Below are 19854 nucleotides of genomic sequence, written 5' to 3'. Positions count from 1 at the left end.
CCTTAGTGCCTTTATTAATACCGAGACACTGACAAACAGCCTGTAGCCCGGGCTGCCTGCCTTTGGACTTGGAAGCTGACATACCGACACGTCTTTCTGATAAGCGTGGCTCTTTGGTGAACGCTAATAAATGCCTCAATTTTGAATGTGAACAAAACTCTGGCAGCACTAGACTATCACTATTATTTTTCCTTCCTGCGCTGCGTGCTAAGAATGCGATCACAAAAACTCCTTCAGGCAATCACTGTTTTCCTTTACACTTTTTGGTATAACACTGAGAAGAGTCTAATAGCACATAAACCATCAGAGCATAAAATGCCACTTTCTGTGTAGAATAGACAAGAGCCAGATACCCAAAGACTTCCAGGGTCTGATCTTCCACGTCTTTGCTCCACAGCAGCTCTGACTCTGCACCAAGTAAGATTTTTCAGAACTGTTTTAGATTAACACCTGCCCTTTGAGTACCAAATTCTTTAACAGTCTGGTCCTCTATTTTTCATGGGAGCAGAAGCTCTTAAAAATGGTTTTAGACACAGACTTGTTAACAGGAACACAGGTTGTGTAAACTGGCCAATGAATAATCGAATTGCCACATGTCCGCACACACACACACACGTGGACAGCCTTCCACAACAGACACAACATACTTTTAACACACTGTACAGTACGAACTATGCAGGGCCTGCTGCTGCTCAGAGACCAGGCTAGAATCCTTGGCAGCATCTGTTTAATCAGAAGATACTAATGCCAAGTAAAGCTGTATTTTAAAGATGACTGAACTCCTCCCTGCATCCAACCCATTGCAAATCCAATATTTAACTGAATCTTCTAAGCTTCACCTCACAAAACATTCTGGAAGTGTCTAAATATATTCCTGATGCACAGACACACACGTTACACTCTTCTGTATGTGACAACAAGGAATGTAAGCCCCTTTAATTATTTACCTCAAAGGACAGTTCGTCTGCTGCTTGAGCAATATATCTCTTAATAACATGGGCAGCAGCAATAGCAGGAACATTAATGGACGATTCCTCATGGACTAGCAGGTGATTCCCCTTGTTATCAATCTGAAATAAAGAGCACAGGAGACTGTGAGGCAGCTGGGGACAAGCGAGGAGGCATTTTATTGGTGCTCATACATGGCTGAGGCTTCAAGCTGATTCACAGAGACAGCACAGCTTGGGGGCCCCTGAGGAGAGTGGCATGGAGAGACAGTGCAGGGCACAGCACACCCCCAGAGGAAGCAGAAGAACAATTCATAGAGAGTATGTCAGAAGGTCTTATGCCCCCATCCAACTACTGAGGAAATTCTGTATTTGTGCATCTTTATGTACAAACAGTAACATGACAGTGAACGTTGACACCTCCCTTTAACGCCAAATCGGATTGTTTTTCCTGAAGTACTTGAAATGGCAACACAAAAGGGACTACAAAAATTCTCTGCAAAGTGGAATTAATGCTCAAGAAGAGGCACTGAGGTAAGGAGGAAATGCTGTCAAACCGAAAACTAGTGTCACTTTCAACTTTCTCCCATTTTTTTTTAATTTCTTTTAAGAAAACACAGCTCCCACACCTCCCTACAACCATCAGTCAACCTTCAACCTTCCTAAATTTTTGTACTCGTGTAAAATTTTGTAAGATTCTCAGTTAATCAGAAAGGTTATGCTGTATCACATATGCAATAGGTTTTCTGTAATCTCTAGGTCCACTGTGTTGCTGTAAATTCTACAGTTCAATTTTTCTCTACAACTTCCTTCCTTCTTTTGTGCTGAGAAGGTTTCCAAGATTCTTCTCATCCCAAAGGATTTCAAGGTGAAGAGGATATCAGCAGGGAAAATTGCAGGAAAAAGCACTCAATCCTTATCACAACTGTTTAAAAATGAATTGCAACAGTCTAATAATAGCTGTTTCTATTCCTGGTGTAGAGCAACATCATCAGGCAATGGAAAGACAGACATATCTCTGCTCAGAGTACTCAGCAGCAGCACCGCTGACACGGACAGGTGCCCTTGGTCACTTTGCCCCATTCTTTCTTGCCCTTGGTGCCCAACAAGGTCTATTGTTTAAGATGGTAGAAGAGCATTAACAGAGAAACCAAAGCTGCAGCTGCAGTTCACAGGATACAAACAGTGCCACTGCAAGCACAACGCAGGCTCTGTTGAGCAGCTTAACCAACAGTGATGGCAAACAGGAGCAGATAATATTAATTGTTTCTGTAGCTGTCGCAAGGGAAAATAAAAGAAAAAAAAAAGGGGGGGAGGCAGGCAAACACCATCACTGAGACAGCTCCAACAGTTCTAGAAACTTGTCATACTTGCAATGTTTCCTCACCAAAAGGAGTGTAAGAATGTGTGTGCTTTCTGCAACCTATTACTCAGAGACTTCAGCCATGAATTGGACTTTCCCAGGTGGTCCATAAACCCAATCGCTGCATCACTAGAATTACCACCTCCTTTTATTTGTGAATATCAGCAGAATGATGTGTCTTTGGGTGACAAAATCCAAGCAAGAGGGGAAAAAAGCTCCTATATTCTTAACACTGGCTCTGATTCTGTTTGTTCTATACCTTTTGTGGCCACCTATATGCTGGTAACAGGGGAATAAAGCTTTTAGGATAGCATTTCAGTGACACCAGCAGGTCTGGAAGGATTATACCTCTTTCTAGAAAGGCAAGAGAGCACATTTGTGGCTTGCTCTGCTGCTAAGGTCAGGAAACAAAGAACAATCTAAGCTTCATACTGTACCTCCATCCATGTGAGAGCAGGCCCACAGTTTATCTTGTTGCCTGCGATGGCCGAGAGCCGTGACAGGTAAGCCATCAGCATCTGGGTGACAAGCTGGAACAGAAACAAACATACGGGTTTTCTGTTAATGCACTAGTTTGGAGACACTTCTCCAGACTTGGAGAGACTGTAAATTATCCATTAGCACAGGCAAGAGTTACAGAAACACATTCCCTTTTGCAAGGAAATCTGTCATTTGGAGAAGGGCAGCAAACTACACACAGTGTTACAATAATTAGACACACAAAAAAAGTGTAAAAACGCAGCTTCTTGTGACAGGAATAATGTTCTTTGGATAAGATGTGTAGATTTTCATGATTCCCCTTGTCAAGATACCTTAAATCTAAAAGCTTCCTCTCATCATGAATTTCACACAGACAAAAATCATTTGTATTGTGGCCATCAAACACATCTGAGAACCATTTAGCGAAACAAAACACTGGCTGCCATGTCCACCCACTTGCAAACCCTTAAGGATGTGGCCACTCAGACGGACTCCTTGGAGAAAGAGTTATATTTCAAATAATAGAAGAGGGTTTTAAAAATACACTTAGCAATGTCCCTTCTATAATAGTAAACTTGCTTTTATTAAAGAGAAGTGGTGAGGTCTTTCCACAGCTTCAGTGACAGTGTTATAAAGCACTACTGTAGCCCAGAGTTCCTAGGGCTGTTGAAACCATCGCTCTCCTCAAACATTTCTTCAGTGTGGTCAATTCAAAATAAAAAAAATGTAGTACAAGACACCACACAGCTGCAGAATTGAATTTCACAGAGCAGCAGTGCTGTTCAACACCTTTACATCTTCTCTGCTTACAGATATAATGCAGGTTTCCAGGCTCATGCTATAAAGTACATATTAAATCAGTTGTATAGAGATGTAAGAGATAGGAATGCCTAAAATAGAATTTTAAAAAAAACAAAACAGGAATCAATTATCCTATTTCTGCTTCTGCTGAATTTAAGAGACTAGAAACTTTAAATTCTCTTCAGAAAGAGCCTGCATTAAGCCAAAGCAACTAATAAACCAGGTTCTCTGATGAGCAATGGGACTGCATTATCAGCTTCCTGCATTCAGTGGCAACAGCCCTGCAGACTCCAGCAGGGTACTGATTTCAGCTCGTGTGTGCTGTTCTAAAGCAATCAATCCTCACCTGCCCGGCACTGAAAGAACATAGATTCTGATTTATAGATGCTGGATGGATTCTCCTTTGAATGCTTGGAATGGCCTCGATTTCCTCATTTCCCTTCCCAGCTACACACCTCGTGGGCAAGCAACATCAGCCTTCCGACACGGCACGTCAAGATTTTTCCATACTTGTGCTTGATAGCAGGGGACAAACATACAACTACAGGTCCCAGAAATAAGTGACCTGTGAAATGCAGCAACAGGCTCTGCCCGTCACCATGATACACGCTCTTCCCACAGACAGACTGAGGCCAAACAGTTCTGTTATACTCTCCTGGCTCAAATAACCTCTGTGGCCAGGCATTACATTGCCTCCCTCTCCACGTCGTCTGAAATGATGCAGTCAAGATGCACCTGCCACTTTTCAGGAGATTATTTTGGACGTGAATAAATCTCTAAATTATCAACAAAAGGCAAGAAGCTGACGGAATTCCAGCTCACCATATCCCAGGTAAGTCAAGAACTGAAAAGCACCTCTTATTCATTTAGGGAAAAAAAACCTCTTTAAGCTTTTTTAAAGACCATTTAAATAATGCAATAATGCAAACGCTCTTAAAAAAGAGCTTCAGTAATTTTCAGTTTATAAACGTAAGTCTAGCATTCCAAATGGTATTACCCTCGCGGTGCTGCAGCCCTGTAACAGCATGATTTCCTAGGAATGTTAAGTTGCTGACATGAAGTCAGGAAATATCCACATTGCTGAAAAACATTTCCAAAGACATAACAAAATTCTTATCCAAGGTACTAACAGGACAGCTTCTTTCTTGACACTCCCAATAACCATTCCACATTTAGCAGCACATTAATTCATACGAACGTGCATGGCATGTCCCTTTAGATCACTGAAATTAAGAGTAGAAAGCACATACTGATCTTATTACTAGCAATCAACTTCCAAATCTAACCCAGGCCACATTAAAACTACTTCGGACAGATTTGAAAATATCTTCCAACCCCTTGGTGGTGACTGTGCTTTGATACTTTACCTCTGGACTGTCCTTCAGGGCATCGGAGCGGGGTAGCTCTGAGAGCTGGGAGAAGCGCCGGTCATAAATACATAGGTGAAGGTGTTTATCAAGTACTCGGAAATCTTCATAACTCCGCTTCACGATCCAGCTCCTCCCCTGCATAAACGGAGAAGAGAATCACACTTTGATAAGCCCCTCACCAATTCGGGTCTGATGAAGTAGCAGACAGATCTGGCCATCTTTCTCCTCAAAACATTTGAAAGTGATGAAAGTGCCTTAATAGTATTTTCATGTTTTAATTTGTAGACAGCCAGCTGTTAGTGTTCCTGTTTTAATTATTCAACCATGGGTTTGGATGTGGTGCAGCATTATGAGACCTATCCAAAGCTTTTAACTTACATGGATTTTGTAGCGTTTTCATACACAAGGTGTCTCGGCACAAACGTAAATTACAAAACGGTTGTATAAACAGCGTGAAATTAGATTCTACATAGGTAGAAGAATACACAATCAGGGATCTGAAGCTTGCAAAATTTCTGTCAGGCGCCCCAGGCAAATCTTCAGCTGAATTTAAAAAAAACCCCAATCTATGATGAATAACACTAGCTGAAGATTTATTCCTGACTGCGTATCATTTCCCCAATTAAAATATTGACAAGATACATACTGCTTCAGGGGACAAGGGACGGACCACGGCAGCAGAGCATAATTTGCTTTGTGAAGCTTTTAATATCTAATGACTACTTCTAAATGCTCCACGGCTTATTATGATCAATAAAAATGTTGTAATAAAGCAGAAGTTTACAGGTCAAAGCGCTTTCTGAACAGCCAGTAATCCCCTCAACACTCCCAGGCAGTCCCTAAACTGAGACTGTTTCTGTTTTACAGATGTGGATACTAATTCAGTGACCATGGACCTCCACAAAGCTCCCCCTTCCCCTTCTATTTCAAGTGCAAAGCACTTTTTCCATCAGTCTCTCCTAAAATCAACAGTATGGCCATATTTAAAAAGAAAAAAAAAAAAAATCTCTAGCAGCGTTACGCACTCTGCTTCACACTCCACATGCAGTTTGTCTCCCTTGGGAAAGGGTGAGAGAAAAAACAACAAAGTGTGCAACAAATGTCAGCAACAAATGGTACGAGTGCTCCTCCAGCACGGGAGAGCAGCGCAAGGACTCGGAAGAAGGTGTTGGAGGAAGGAGTTAGCTTGCTCCCGGCCACTCAAAGGCAGGGCCAAGGATTAAAACTGCCCGAGGGATGCCTGGCACCCTGTAGGGCAATGCACGGTGTAAGAGGGGATGGGTTGCCGGGGAAAGCAGCTGTAGAGTGTGACCCCAGACCTGCTGGAGGGGCTGGCAGAGCTACAGCCCATGCCCTCTGCACCTGGGGTGTGGGGAAGCACAGCTGACCCCGACCTCCCCATCACTATTCTGCCATATTCTGCTGTTTATCAGGAAGGTTATAAGCACTACTTTTATATTAATATCCAAAGCCCGCAAGGCAATCATAAACTTGAAACCTATAATCCAGCGTACCAGCTATTTTCTCTCAAATTTATTTAAGACAACTCCAGACCATGTAACTATCCTTTGATATCACAAGAAATCACCCACATTTCACAAGCCTACAAAGAGGGTATCCACACAGGACAGAAATGTTTTGCAATTTCCATAAGTTATGTCATTTTACTTCTCATCTAAAGGAGAAAAACAAAACCAGAAGTACAAGTCTAATTATCTTCAGAAAGATGACAGCCTTTTCAATGTCTCCATCTTTCACAATTAAGTGGTTCTTGCTCTCTTGATAAGTTGCCAGTATGACCTTCAGCTGAGCAAGGTTTAGTCACCAGTGTAAGAAACAACAGACTGAGAAATCACTGCAATCCTTTATTTGCTTCTACCCACTGCACTTAAAAGGACATTTAAATACGATCTCGTAGGCTACCCGTGCAAATAACAAACCAGTTTGTCAAATGATTCTATATTGGTCATTAATTCTATGATATTTTCATGTTACACGTTGGATTGTAGATTTAGTCTCTTTTTATCATGGGAATTAAGCCAGTAAGAGTTAAATTTACAAGATGGGAATAGCTGGGGGCAGCAAACTACTGGTTCATGTGCAGGATCAGCTGTGGAGAAACTGGACTATAGGGATAGCGTGCTCCTTGCTTCTGAGGAAACCTATTCTACACCATCACAGCAACGAGGCTACTCACGGCTGGCAAGGAAGTTAATTAACGAGCAGGGACAGCTTAGCTCAGGACAGCAGTGGCGTTTCTTGCCCCACCATCTCTCTGGGAGGTTCCTCCTGCGCCGCCCCACAACTCCTGGAGCAAGAGCACAGGTGGTGCAGAAAGGTGACCCCGAATCACCTCTCCTGTACCTTAAAATCGCAGCAGATCGGCAGCTGCTAAGTCACCGGCCGAGCTAGCCCCGCGGAAGCCCCACGGAAGCCCCAGCAACCTCCACGAGAGGGGTGGTGCAAAGCCCGGAGGCCAGAACTGGTCGTGCCTAGCTAAGTCAGGCCCAGCGCCTGCAATCACAGCCCAGGATTTCAGGCTCTTGTGCAAAAGGAGTGCAGGATACTTGTGGTAACGGAGCTGCCCATCCTTCAGTCACGCTCAGAGTGATGTGTTGGTACAGAACACGGTTCCAGGAGCAGTAAGACCAATTTCCAACCAGCAGAAAGTTATTCCAACACCCTAAACATGAACATTTCCGCATACCCTACAGTTTTAAGTTCGCCATAACAAAATTCAAAGAGCACACGTGCTTTAGGCTGTCCTAAAAGTTGTATTAAGCAAAGTTCTTGCAGATTTGGAGCATGAGTGACAAATTTTAAGCAAAAATTAGACAGCCATATTCAACAGAGGTGCGATTAACTGTACAGGGAGGAATGATTGTAGCAGTTTAGGAAGGAACTGGACAACTATTAATGCTTCCCTTCAGATCCGCAGTACAAATCACAACAAAATAAAGTCTAAATTCTCTCAGCTAGACTTCCAGAGTGGCATAGCCAAAGCTGCAGAAACAACAGTGACCTCATTCAATACCATAAACGTTCCAATATATCAAAAAAGTTTCACTATATCAATATAAAAAATGTACATCTTGCTCCCATTTCCTGCAAATTCTAAAGTGCCAAAAGGGTTTTGGAAAAGGGTTCTTTTTTTAATTTAGGGAGTTAATAAAATAGTAGAAACAAGTAAGTGACTGTTAAGTTGGTCTCACGTTGTCAACTGTGTTTTATAGCAAAGCTAAACATTTCTGGTGCTTCGGGCACATAATATTCATAAGGCAAAAATGCCTTCTTCACATTTTTAATGATTTCCATAAATTGTTGCACAAATAAATTTTTGATCACCCTCTAATTTTCCAATTCAATAATTACTTTTCTGTTCTTTAATTATTGATGGTCCCGATTTAGAGAAGCACAATACTTAAACCCCATTAATTTCAATGGGACATAAAAATAGAGGTGAAGTTAAGCACACAGTCAGATTCAGACCTTCAATTACAAACCTGGGTATGACATTTTTTTTAAAAAAAGAAAAGATCAAGTCTCAAACAAAGATTTTAATAATGCTGTAAAATAGTTTTGTGATATTTAAAAGGAAAAAATTGACCACTGACTTAAAAAAAAAATCCCTCTTGAATGAAGTCCAAGTATTTTTTGGAATTTCACTTTACACAAATGTTCGCAATGAAAAGCATCATGACAATTATGGAATTTCACACAAAATGGAAAATCTGGCTTCATTCCTACTTTTACTATTATTGATGTGTTCTTCCTTACTCTTGGATGCTGTGTGGGCTTAAATGTATGATGAAATATTGGTGAGATTTCAGCACTGCTTTTTTTTCCGATTATCAAAGCAAGAAGAAATGTCATGCTAAAAAAAATATTAATATTAGATTATTAAACTGATGATTTAATTTCCACTGAGCCAGAGATCTGAACTTTCCATAACTAAATCCGTTATACCCGAGATCGCAGACCATAAAAAGCTACCCAGAAGCTTCACGTGGCATGAGACAAGATTCAGAGGGACAAGGACTCAGCACCCCAACTCCACTAGCAATATTTTTAGCTCTACTGGCCTAAGGAGGATGACACGCAGCCACAGCCAGAGGTTTACATACTCCCTCCTGCTGATCTGGTGGCACTTCGAGTGGGCAGCGGTTCCCTTCCTTCCAACCCTCCGCACGACAGGACAGTCGCAGCTCAGTGGTGCTGGTTTCACGACTAACAGAAGGACATTACTTATCACAGCGCTGCCTGGCTACTGTTGGGCTGAGCAAAGCAAATGTAAGAAGGTGGTATTTTAGAACACCTTTTGTGTTTTCATTCCCATAGTTAAAACAACCCACCTCTGTTCCATCATCTTGTAAACGCTTCAACTGACCAGTGCAAAAACCTCACTCATTTCAAAGAGGGGCTCCCACAAGCACAAGGCCAGTTCCACAGGAATATTTTTATGTGGACTTAACTGTTTTCACTTGGGATCTGGCAAGAAGCAATTCTTTCCCCTGTTGCGTACTGAACAATCAATGGCTTACGCAGAGCCATCCTGCTGACACAAAAGAAGTTCATCTGTTGTCAGTATTTGTGATATGACCCGTTTACAAAACAGATATGCCAAAATTTTATCATAATGATTTACAGATCTCCTCTCCCCACACTATGTAAGAAAAAGCAAAAGACTATGTTTCCAGCTGAATGTGCCTATGTCTGTGCAGACAGGACTCCTTTTTGTCCATCAATGCCTCTTCAAGCCAGACAGGGTGCTACTGAGTTCCACCACACACAACCTTCCTGTCCCACGGTCTGTTTTCTCTGTAGCACCTAAGATTTATTTATTTTAAGACAGGGATAGACCTTTCTTTTCTGGTTCAAATGTTTATTTCCTGAGAGGAATCACATGGATGCTCTCATGAACCTTACCAGTCCACACAGAGATCGAGACTAGAAAATGAGAGGAAAGTACATGGCAAAAGTCACTTCAGTTTGACCCTATAGTAAGAAAACACCACGTATTAAATAGCTGGAAAAGTGCCAGCATCCACCAGTCGAGTTTAACTCTGCCATGTGGGTGACTTCTACAGCTGTCTGGGTCTTGGGTTCTGCATGTTATTCCAGCATGACCCTTCAGCCCTTTTTCTATTTCAAGTCACACTGGAAAATGGCTTAGAAATTTAGTCAAAACAGAAAACAAGACTGATAAAATCCATCACTTAAGAGTTTACCCAGGAAGTGTTTTTAGCTGGTACCGTAGGTGGCTTTAGCTAAGCTTAAGTTTGTTTACCAAAATGTCCCGGCTGATTTCATGACTCCTGGTGTATTATTATAACTTTAGGGAAATGATAAATCTTTAAAACTTAAAGGGAGTTTGCACTAAGGCAACATAAAGCCACTTCATGTCTGAATGAAAGCACACACTCAGCACTGCAAGGCTTGTTGGCTCACACACTTCCAGGTCTTACCTGGAGGCCACGCATGGACGCTCGTTTTCACTGCTCCTGGAACTGCTGTCAACAGCCTACTCCTTCCCACCCAGGGCAGGGAACGCTCACATTACAGACTCACAGAATCACTCAGGTTGGAAAAGCCCCTCGGGATCATCGAGTCCAACCCTCAGCCCAACTCTACAAAATTTCTCCCCTACCCCACATCCCCCCACAGCTCACCCAAAGGACCCTGAAACCCCCCCAGGGATGGGGACTCCCCCGTCCCTGGGCAGCCTGTTCCACTCTCTGACCACTCTGTCTGGGAAACATTTTCTCCTCCCGCCCAGCCTGACCCTCCCCTGTGGCAGTTTCCAGCCGTTCCCTCTTGTCCTGTCCCTGATCCCCTGGGAGCAGAGCCCAGCCCCAGCCTCTCTGCAACGTCCTGTCAGGAGCTGCAGAGAGGGATGAGGGCTCCCCTCAGCCTCCTCCTCCTCACACTGAACACTCCCAGCTCCTTCCCTGGCTCCTCACAGGATTGATTCTCCAGCCCTTCCCCAGCCTCGTTGCCCTCCTCTGCCCTCGCTCCAGCCCCTCCAGATCTCTCTCGGATTGAGGTGCCCAAACCCAGACACAACCTCCAGGTGTGGCCTCACCAGTGCAGAGCACAGGGGGACTGTCACCTCCCTGCTCCTGCTGGCCACACTAGTGCTGACCCAAGCCAGGATGCTGTTGGCTTTCTTGGCCACCCGGGCACACTGCTGGCTCCTGTTCAGCTGCTTGTCAATGAGAACCCCCAGATCCTTCTCTCCCAGAGAGCTCCAGCCACCCCTCCCCGAGCCTGTAGCCATGCAGGGGGTGGTTGTGGCCCAAGGGCAGGACCTGGCACTTGGCCTTGTTGAAGCTCATTATGGCTCTTCCTTAAGCTGGAAGACATTTGCATCAGCTTCACCCCTCTGATGAACGCATGGATTTCAGTTAGCAACCATTAGCACTTTTCCCGTGACCCTTCCAGCTGGCAGAGCTGGGCAGCGCTGAGCGCTCAGCACTGCGACTACTGCAGCGAGGTCATCAGGGAGATGATGTTCACTTCTGGAATAGACCTGCAGCAGGATACCCATGCTGCTGTCAGGCATCCTTATGATTAGAAGAAAATAAATTAGGGCGGGGGGAGCTTTAAGTAAGGTGAAAAAGATGGAACCACTAGAACATCAGCGCTTCACCTGGAATCACAGCAAATGGACACAAGAACCCAACTATCACAAGAGGAAGGGAATGTATGTATGGACAGATTGCAAGGCAGAGGAGAAAGTTTACTTAATTTATGTGGTGAATACTTACTCCACAGAAGAAATTAATCTCTTTAAGCATTAATTATCAGTTTATTATCAATTAATTGCAATCAGCAGGAAAAAAGATTTTAATGGAAACCGCTGAAGCTTTCCTCCCCTAAAAATTATACTTCCTTGTGCTCCCTGATTCCAATTACAGATAGGAAAGCTAAAGCCACACGAGGGAACACAAGGCTGCTGCAGACCTGGTCTGAATGACAGCACCGTTATCCCTGCCTGTTCTGAGCAATTTTGGAAACTCATCACCATCAGGTACAGGAGGCTTTGGGGGGCTAAACTTGAAACGAGCTGTGACCTTCCAGTGGTTCCTCTGTCACTCCGCGGAGCAGCTTTGCCAGAAGCATTCAGACAGCAGGCAAATATTTGGTTCAGGCAATTGGTTTTTGTACAGGTATGGAGAAATAAGGGCACACTAAGAAGACCTAACGCAAACATCCCACGTGTATGGCACCTGAAATTGTAACGGCCGTTTTTCCTCCCACTGTAAAGCCTGTTTCTGAATGGCAGACCCCTAATGAACTTGAAACAGGATTTACAACTCTCAACATGTGAATGAAATCCCCTGCTCTCCTGACATGTTATAATTTAAACAATTCAATATCAATCATCTCTTTAGTAAAATTATACTGTAAAGAGCAGCAGGTCGCAGAGAGACACCGGGGCGAAGGGGAAGGCAGACACAGCATGGGAAACTGCTTTTCTACACATCTGAAGTCATAACCCAACATGAGCTTATAGCCACAAAAGCCACTAATGGACCAACTGGTAAGTAAGTAAAATTCGACCACCCTACAGGTAGCAAGGCAATGAGCAAATGTATATATATTTGCAAATTATTATATGGACACTGCATATACTAAACACAACACCCTCCTTACCCTGTGCCCCAAATGTGCTATAAGCTACTCAACACTTAACCACAGAGAAGAAACAGCGTTTCAAAGTAAGCAAGAACCACTATCCTTTAAAACAAACCAAACAAAAAACCCCTTTGAAAATTACTTGCCTGAGGTTAGTAAAACAAAACAAAAAAACTCTTTCAAAATGATTTGCCTGAGGTTAGCTGCAACAGTAGCTTAGACAGATACAGATCTCAATTTTCTTAAGTCTCATTTCTTGGGCACATCTGAAGCAAACAGCTGAGTTTATAATTTTTTTTTTTTAAATAACCAAAACACATAAGCATGTTTTTTGTTAAAACTAATTGCCAGGAAGAAAAGATTTTGTAGGTCCAAAACCAAGAAGCTGTTTGAAAAAAAAAGCCCCATAACCACAGCTACGGCTGCTACACAACAGAACACACACCCATCACATCATTTATAAAATAACAGAAACTTAAAGCATGGAATAATTAAAACTGTGCTCTATCTGACACTGCTTCCGTTATAAACCCATTTATCTTACACCCCAGAATGAACCACTAAGATCAAGAGCTGCAGTGAGAGATGCTCTGTCCTGAGGTCACGTGAGAGCCTGGCTGCTCCTGCAGCCCATTCCCCTTGCATCCCCCCAAAAAAACTATCAGAGGATGTCCGAGAGAACATCTCCGCCTACCCCTATGCCTTTGGGTAGGGTTACAGAAATAAAAACCATTAACATCTCAAGGAAAAAGGTATGCAAGCAGGTATGTTAAAGATGGAGCTGACCAAACCTCAAGGAACGGTTAGAAGGGTGAAATTTTATTTAGAAAGCACAAGAAACAGAAGCAGCTTCGGAGAAGTTTTTGTTAACAGAGCTGAAGCTGTAGCCAAAATGGAAAAATAGCTGCTTTTTTGGCAGCTGCATGCATCAGTTTTAAAAAGAAACATTGAAAAGTGTTGCCAAGACCCAGGAGATGAAACATTTAAGACAGGCCATCTGTAATATCTAATATCCCTAATGGGGTCTTTTAAAAAGGTAAACCATGAAGTTTGAAATAAATACAGTATTTTAAAACCACAGATCAGTGAAAAAATGCATCATTAGGAAAACAGAAAGTCAGTTCCTTCTTATCTGTCAAACCCCGAGCCCTTGATTGCAAACTTGCTCTCCAGTCTCTAACAGTATCAGTTTGCAATTATGCTTAATGTCTACATCCCACAGCCTGTCTGCACATTCACAGCTTGTGAAGTTTGGAGGCTACCAGCCCCTGCCAAGGAAGGGGAGAAACTCAGGATTTCACAGCAGGTCTATGATGAACCAATTCTGAGTTGTTTCACACTCCCAAGTGTGAATCTTGCTCAATGAGTTGGGAACTCAGTGTTTGCTGAGCTCGGTTTATCACGGGTTACACAACACACGGCGACAAGAAACACCTGCTCGATGGTTTTTAACAAACTCGGGGCACAAACCTGCTCTGTAACTCTAGGAAAGCACTAATAAATGCAAAGACTTAAGGAACAAGTTCAATTCCTGTTCCCACTGATAATTCTGCCATCAATTCCTCTAAAACAAAATTTATTTTTAATTTAACACACAGTCAGTTACAAATCCAGTTGGGCAAAGCACTTCTGGCAATTGAGGAAGACGATGGCATTTAACACTTCAGTGTTTTTATTACCAAAACAATTCAATTACAAATTTCCCTTAGGATAGCAGAGGTTGACTAAACAAGGTGCACATAGTGTAACTGGTGGGACACAACTTTAGAAAACTTTCCAGATTGTGTTATTTTGCCACTTTGCTCAGGGACAGTATATATTTGCTCCAAACAATGATGACGACGCATCTCTGATTTACTGCCCAAGCATCTTTACACACACGCTATTTATTTTGATGTGGTTTCTGTGCCTTGAAAGTGTCTTTTTGAAAATATTCTTTACTAACCTGCTTGTCCTACATCTTGCATCCAATGAATCTGCTGTTTGGAAATGTAGATGCTCTTCCAAGGCCTCTGAACTTCATCTTCGTGCAGGTGATTCAGGTTTGAGGCATCACAACTGCACACCTTGTCTTTCTCCCATTGCTTGCTTAGCCACCTAACATCTAACATTACTTTTTGATCAAAGTAACTTTGCAGCCTGCAGAGGATGATACTGGATGAAACCGCTTTAGAGTATCTGTCCCAAAGGGCTGTCAATTTTCCCAAGTAAACAGGCACTGTAATATTGCTATTAAAAATGCATGAAATGTTAAGCTTCTCTATAAGGAACAAACATCAAGGCAGCTAAGAAAAGCAGGAACATCCATCACAATCCTCCTCTTATTTTGGACTGGAACCAAGCATAGTTCTTGGAGGAGTTGTAAAACAAGTAGAATTGGAGACAAACCGCTCCTCTGCAATGCATTTACACTTGCTTCATTACGGGGCAGGATTCAGTGTCTTTTCAGAATAAAGCCAACTGTCCTCTTCAATTTGTGGCTGGGCCCAGCCTTGTCTACAAAGCACCACATGACAATCAGAATTTCTGCCAAAATGCATCACTTACAGAAAGAAACCATAATCACTATCCTGTCCTCTTAGATTTCAACAGCGATTTCCACTTCTCCTTCAGACCTAAGTAGAATACAATTTGGATACAAGAAGACTGATCTCTCTAATTTGGAGCTTGCTTTCTGAAGGCAAAATGCCCAAAGGACACGACATTAACAAACTACCATATAATTGTAAAAGCTTCTGTTGCTTAAAAAAACCCCTTTCATGGCAGCACATCCATGTGATACTGCCTTTTATTCTGAGAAATCATTTTCTCTCCTGCTCATCAGCACTTCCTAGATCAGGGCTACACTGTCCATCGACTTCAGGTGGAAGGTTTCCATCACAGAAAACCACCTGAAGAGCACATGAAAGCAGCTGTTGCCATTAACACTCACCATTCCCTTTCATGAACAACTGCACAGCAGCTCAGTCCCACACAGCTCTGATAAACTTGGGGTGATCACAGTATTACAGAATATAGTCACAGAATGGTTTGGGTTGGAAGGGACCTTAAAGGTCACTCAGTCCCACCGCCCTGCCCCAGGCAGGGCCACCTTCCACCAGCCCAGGTTGCCCAAAGCCCCGTCCAACCTGGCCTTGAACCCTTCCAGGGAGGGGGCAGCCACAGCTGCTCTGGGCAGCCTGTGCCAGGGCCTCACCCCCCTCACAGGGAAGAATTTCTTCCCAGTATCTCATCTGAATCTCCCCTCTGTCAGTTTAAAACCGTCACCCCTTGTCCTATCCCCACACCCCCTGATCCAGAGTCCCTCCCCCCTTTCCTGCAGCCCCTTTCAGCCCTGGGGGGGCGCTCTAAGGTCTCCCCAGAGCCTTCTCTTCTCCAGCTGAACCCCCCAACTCCCCCAGCCTGTCCTCACAGGGGGGGCTCCAGCCCCCCCAGCATCCTCGTGGCCTCCTCTGGCCCCGCTTGAGCAGGTCCGTGTCCTTCTGCTGTTGGTGCCCCAGAGCTGGACCCAGCCCTGCAGGGGGGTCTCACAGAGCGGAGCAGAGGGGAGAATCCCCCCCCTGGCCCTGCTGCCCACCCTGCTCTGGGTGCAGCCCAGCACACAGGGGCCTTTCTGGGCTGTGAGCACACCTTGCTGCCTCACAGTTTTCTACCCATCAACCCCCCAAGTCCTTCTCCTTGGGTCTCCTCACCCAGTCTGCGCTTGGGATTGCCCCGACCCCTGGGCAGGACCTTGCCCTTGGCCTTGTGAACTCCACGAGGTTTGCACAGTCCCCCCCTCCAGCCTGTCCAGGTCCCTCTGGATGGATCCTTCCCTCAGCGTGTCCCCGCCCCACACAGCTCGGTGTCGGTGGGGACTTGCTGAGGGTGCACCCAACCCATTTCAATCATTTTCAGATACTCTCCCCAGTAAAAACCACCTTCAAATAAATTTACCAGACCATTTCTCCACTAGAGTTTAAAGTTGAAGCCACTAACACAGAGCCCAGCAAGCCTCTGTCTTTGGTGTACTAATGGGACAGCTTGAAATGCACCTCAGTTTCTACCTGCTGAAGGAATGTGCATTAGCACAAACGGTTCCATGACAGTATTTTGACTCCGCAGCGTCAAAATAAATCATTCAGTTCAAAATCCACGAACAGCTAGAACCCTGTTATTGCATCTCAAGCAACCAGAGTCAAGAACAAGAAAGAACCATGCTGACCCTGTTTCCTTCACAATATGTATTTAAATAAAGAAAAAAAAAACAGAGTGCACCGTTAATTCAGAAATTAAATACGGAAATTTAAGAGCTTTTTCATCTGATGGTATCAGTTACACACAAGAGTACTGATTGTGCTCAGTGGCTGGGAATGGAGCGAAGGACAAGTCAGGGCAACGAAACCCCAGAGCCCCAGTGACCCACAGATGCCGCTGCAGGTCAGTGTGACGCTGCTCCTGGATTCATCACACCCTCCTGGGCAGCACAGGAGACAACAACTAACTTCTGCATTTCCATTCCACAGTCCCAAGGAGCACAAATATACTGCAAATGGCCAAAGCAAGCAAATGGCACAACTCTGGGTGCACCTCCTAGATCCCAGGGCAGACATCCTGCCAACTGCACGCTTCAGAATAAAAGGCATTAAAGGCAACAGAACAAAAATCCTCTTTACCTCAAAACTGCTACTTCCATTGTCTAAACTGCTCATGTGAATTAATGGTCACAGAGCTACATACAAATCCCATGATGAACAGAGGTATGGTGCAATGTGCTGTTAAAAGAGGGAAAGGACACAGCACACCACAGTGTTAATCCTCTCTGACGTGAGCGTTGCCCTACCCAAATCAGTGTTCTGCGGCAAAACTCCAAAAAACAGTCAGTCATATCCTTGTCCTTAATGATTACTGTCTCAATTAACGAATGAATTTATCCTTTAGCATTATCATAACAGCTAGATGTTAATTATGCAGTTCTTAAAGGCTTTGAATGCAAGTCAGTACCTTCTCTCTCTTCCCTACAGATGCTAGTTTACTTTCAAGAAGCCTGGAACAGACCCAAGTTTTTCAAAGACACTACACCTTGGCAGCTCTCTGGCATCACCGGAGCTTTGAACACAGCCCAACAGCACTTTTCAGGCTGCTTGCCAGCTTCATACATTCTTTATTAATCCACATTACTACTGTCACTTCATTTTTTTTTTATCGCTGTTGAGAGCAGAAGGCATGTAGTGTGTGACCAACCATCAACCAGTCAAGCACAGAACATCAAGTGATGGATTAACACTGTAGAAACAAGGATTTTTAGCTGATTTCTTTTGACTAATGTAAACCAGCCCTCCTCTCCCGAGACATGCTTAGGACACAGGTTTCAACATCGGTGAACATCTGGAAGGACAGGCTGAAAATATTCAACACATAAAGGCCTATGGTCAGGTTTTAAAAAGTTCTGGAGGGCTTACAAATAAATACCCGGTATCAAACAGGGATTTTCAAACCTTTGCAAGCATGTGAGGTACCCAGCTCTCATGGGCCAACTCGCTGGTGGAAGTCACATTTCTCTAGGTGTTTTGTTGCAGTCATCTTCAGGTAAGTGGTAGCAAGTGTCAGAAAAGCAGCACAGAAAACAAGCTAGTGGTGGAAGTCCACGATGGCGACCTAGGTTTTAATGCAATTTAAACCAGAGTAACTTTCCTGAGCCCTTCTGAGCCGACAGAGCTTCAGGACAGACGGAGGGTGCCTACAGGCAGTTCGTACACGGCAGGTATCCGAGCTCAGTGCATGCTCATTTTACACCTGCTTCAGGTCAAGTGCACCTCCACTGAAGTATTCCACCATCCACGCAGTGGACTGGGTTTTTATCTGTGGTAGGACTCATCCAGCAGCTACACGGACACCAGACCTCTGGTGGAAGAGGGGGTGAGAACGTGTGGGCAGGGGCAGGAGACTGCGGAGACTGCAGCCAGACTGCAACGGGTATCATGTGAAACTTCACCTGAATTCCGCAGTCAGTAAAAGTACCCAGTAATGGCTTTTGTTTAGCAAAATCTTCTTTAAACAAGAAAGGCAGAAAATTCTATATTAAGAAAGGAGAAGCAGGTTAACACATACTCCAAAAACAGATTTTGTATTGGGTAGGATCCAGCTTGGATGCTCCACATAAATATATCCCAGTAATAAAGACACAACCACTCTCTCTTCTTTTTTTTTTTTTTTATATGCATACAAACACACACAACTATATGTGTGTTACAATTTAGCCCTTAAGAGTCATATGTTTAAAGAATTGTTGCTTTTCCCAGGAGGAATGCAGTAGCACTTCCTCAGTAACTGTCTCTAGGTGTTTGAGCTTCAATCACACAAGACGAAACCATTAATATATTAAAGACAAGTCTTTAAGATAAAAAACAATCACCCAAAAGGGTTTCTAGTGTTTGACTCAAAAATTCTACTGCAAGCAATTTGTGGTTTTCAGTATGGACTGTCGCAGGCAGACAGAACCAGCAAACCATACTTTAGACATTAGTAGTCTGAGTAAGACATTTGCTTCTGTGAAAATACATTCCGCTCCCCTCTCCCCGCAAACCACCCAGGATGGGGAGTCCTATCTGTTCTTCCTACTCGGATCCCATTTTTTCCTGGCATTCTCACCACTGCCCTCGAAGTGCCTATTATGGTGACCACGCTTCCAGCCCTGGAACGCTGGATGGAGTTGCCTTCAGAGTTTTGCAAATACTGTTCTCCAAAAGGAAGATACCAAGCTTGAATCTTCTGCAAGGCAGAGCTGGGAGATACAAGTGGCACACACTCGCACAAATGCCTTCATCTAGTACATCAGAGACCTTATTCTATCCATCAAAACAAACAGAGCACAGACAGCAAGGGCTGCCCTGAACAAAAAACAGGAACGGGGCAGAGCACGGGGCATCCTGTACAACAAAGCCGCGTGGCTCAACTCACTGCCAGCGTGAGGTCTGCGAATGAGAGCAGAAAAATGGAGAAAACCCATGCTTGGACCACAAGAGCTTCCTGCTTTGAGAACAGCCTTAGAAATCTCCCCAAGTTGAAGCAGAAAGAGGCTTCCTCTGCAGGACACTGGCATCATCCCATGAAAAGCAGGAAACAGAGAAGGTAGTGTGGCTCGGTTCTGAGATCACAACAGTCAGTCTGTGTTTAAGGATATCACAAGATCTAGTCCTAAGATTTTTTTAAACATCACTCATGCTTGCATAGTCTGACATTTCTAATTTCTAGTGCCTGACATTTCTGTTTCAAC

At 43.9% G+C, this 19854-nt stretch overlaps 1 protein-coding gene across 3 annotated transcripts in view; it reads right to left on the bottom strand.

The window, feature by feature from the left end:
- ARHGAP32 (Rho GTPase activating protein 32) overlaps window positions 1–19854 on the bottom strand; it is a 260901-nt gene that overhangs the window by 81142 nt on the left and 159905 nt on the right. For all 3 annotated transcript variants that reach the window (XM_074927289.1, XM_074927290.1, XM_074927288.1), the window contains 3 exons: window positions 4959–5096; window positions 2748–2840; window positions 948–1070 (listed from right to left, as the gene is read on the bottom strand). In XM_074927289.1, the coding sequence (XP_074783390.1) occupies window positions 948–1070; window positions 2748–2840; window positions 4959–5096 (354 nt within the window). The remainder of the gene's footprint in view (window positions 1–947; window positions 1071–2747; window positions 2841–4958; window positions 5097–19854) is intronic.

The sequence above is a fragment of the Athene noctua genome, chromosome 26 (assembly GCF_965140245.1).
Source record: "Athene noctua chromosome 26, bAthNoc1.hap1.1, whole genome shotgun sequence".
In the NCBI taxonomy this organism is placed as follows: Eukaryota; Metazoa; Chordata; class Aves; order Strigiformes; family Strigidae; genus Athene; species Athene noctua.
The sequence above is the reverse complement of the archived record's forward strand: the minus strand, read 5'-3'. Positions and strand labels throughout refer to the sequence as shown.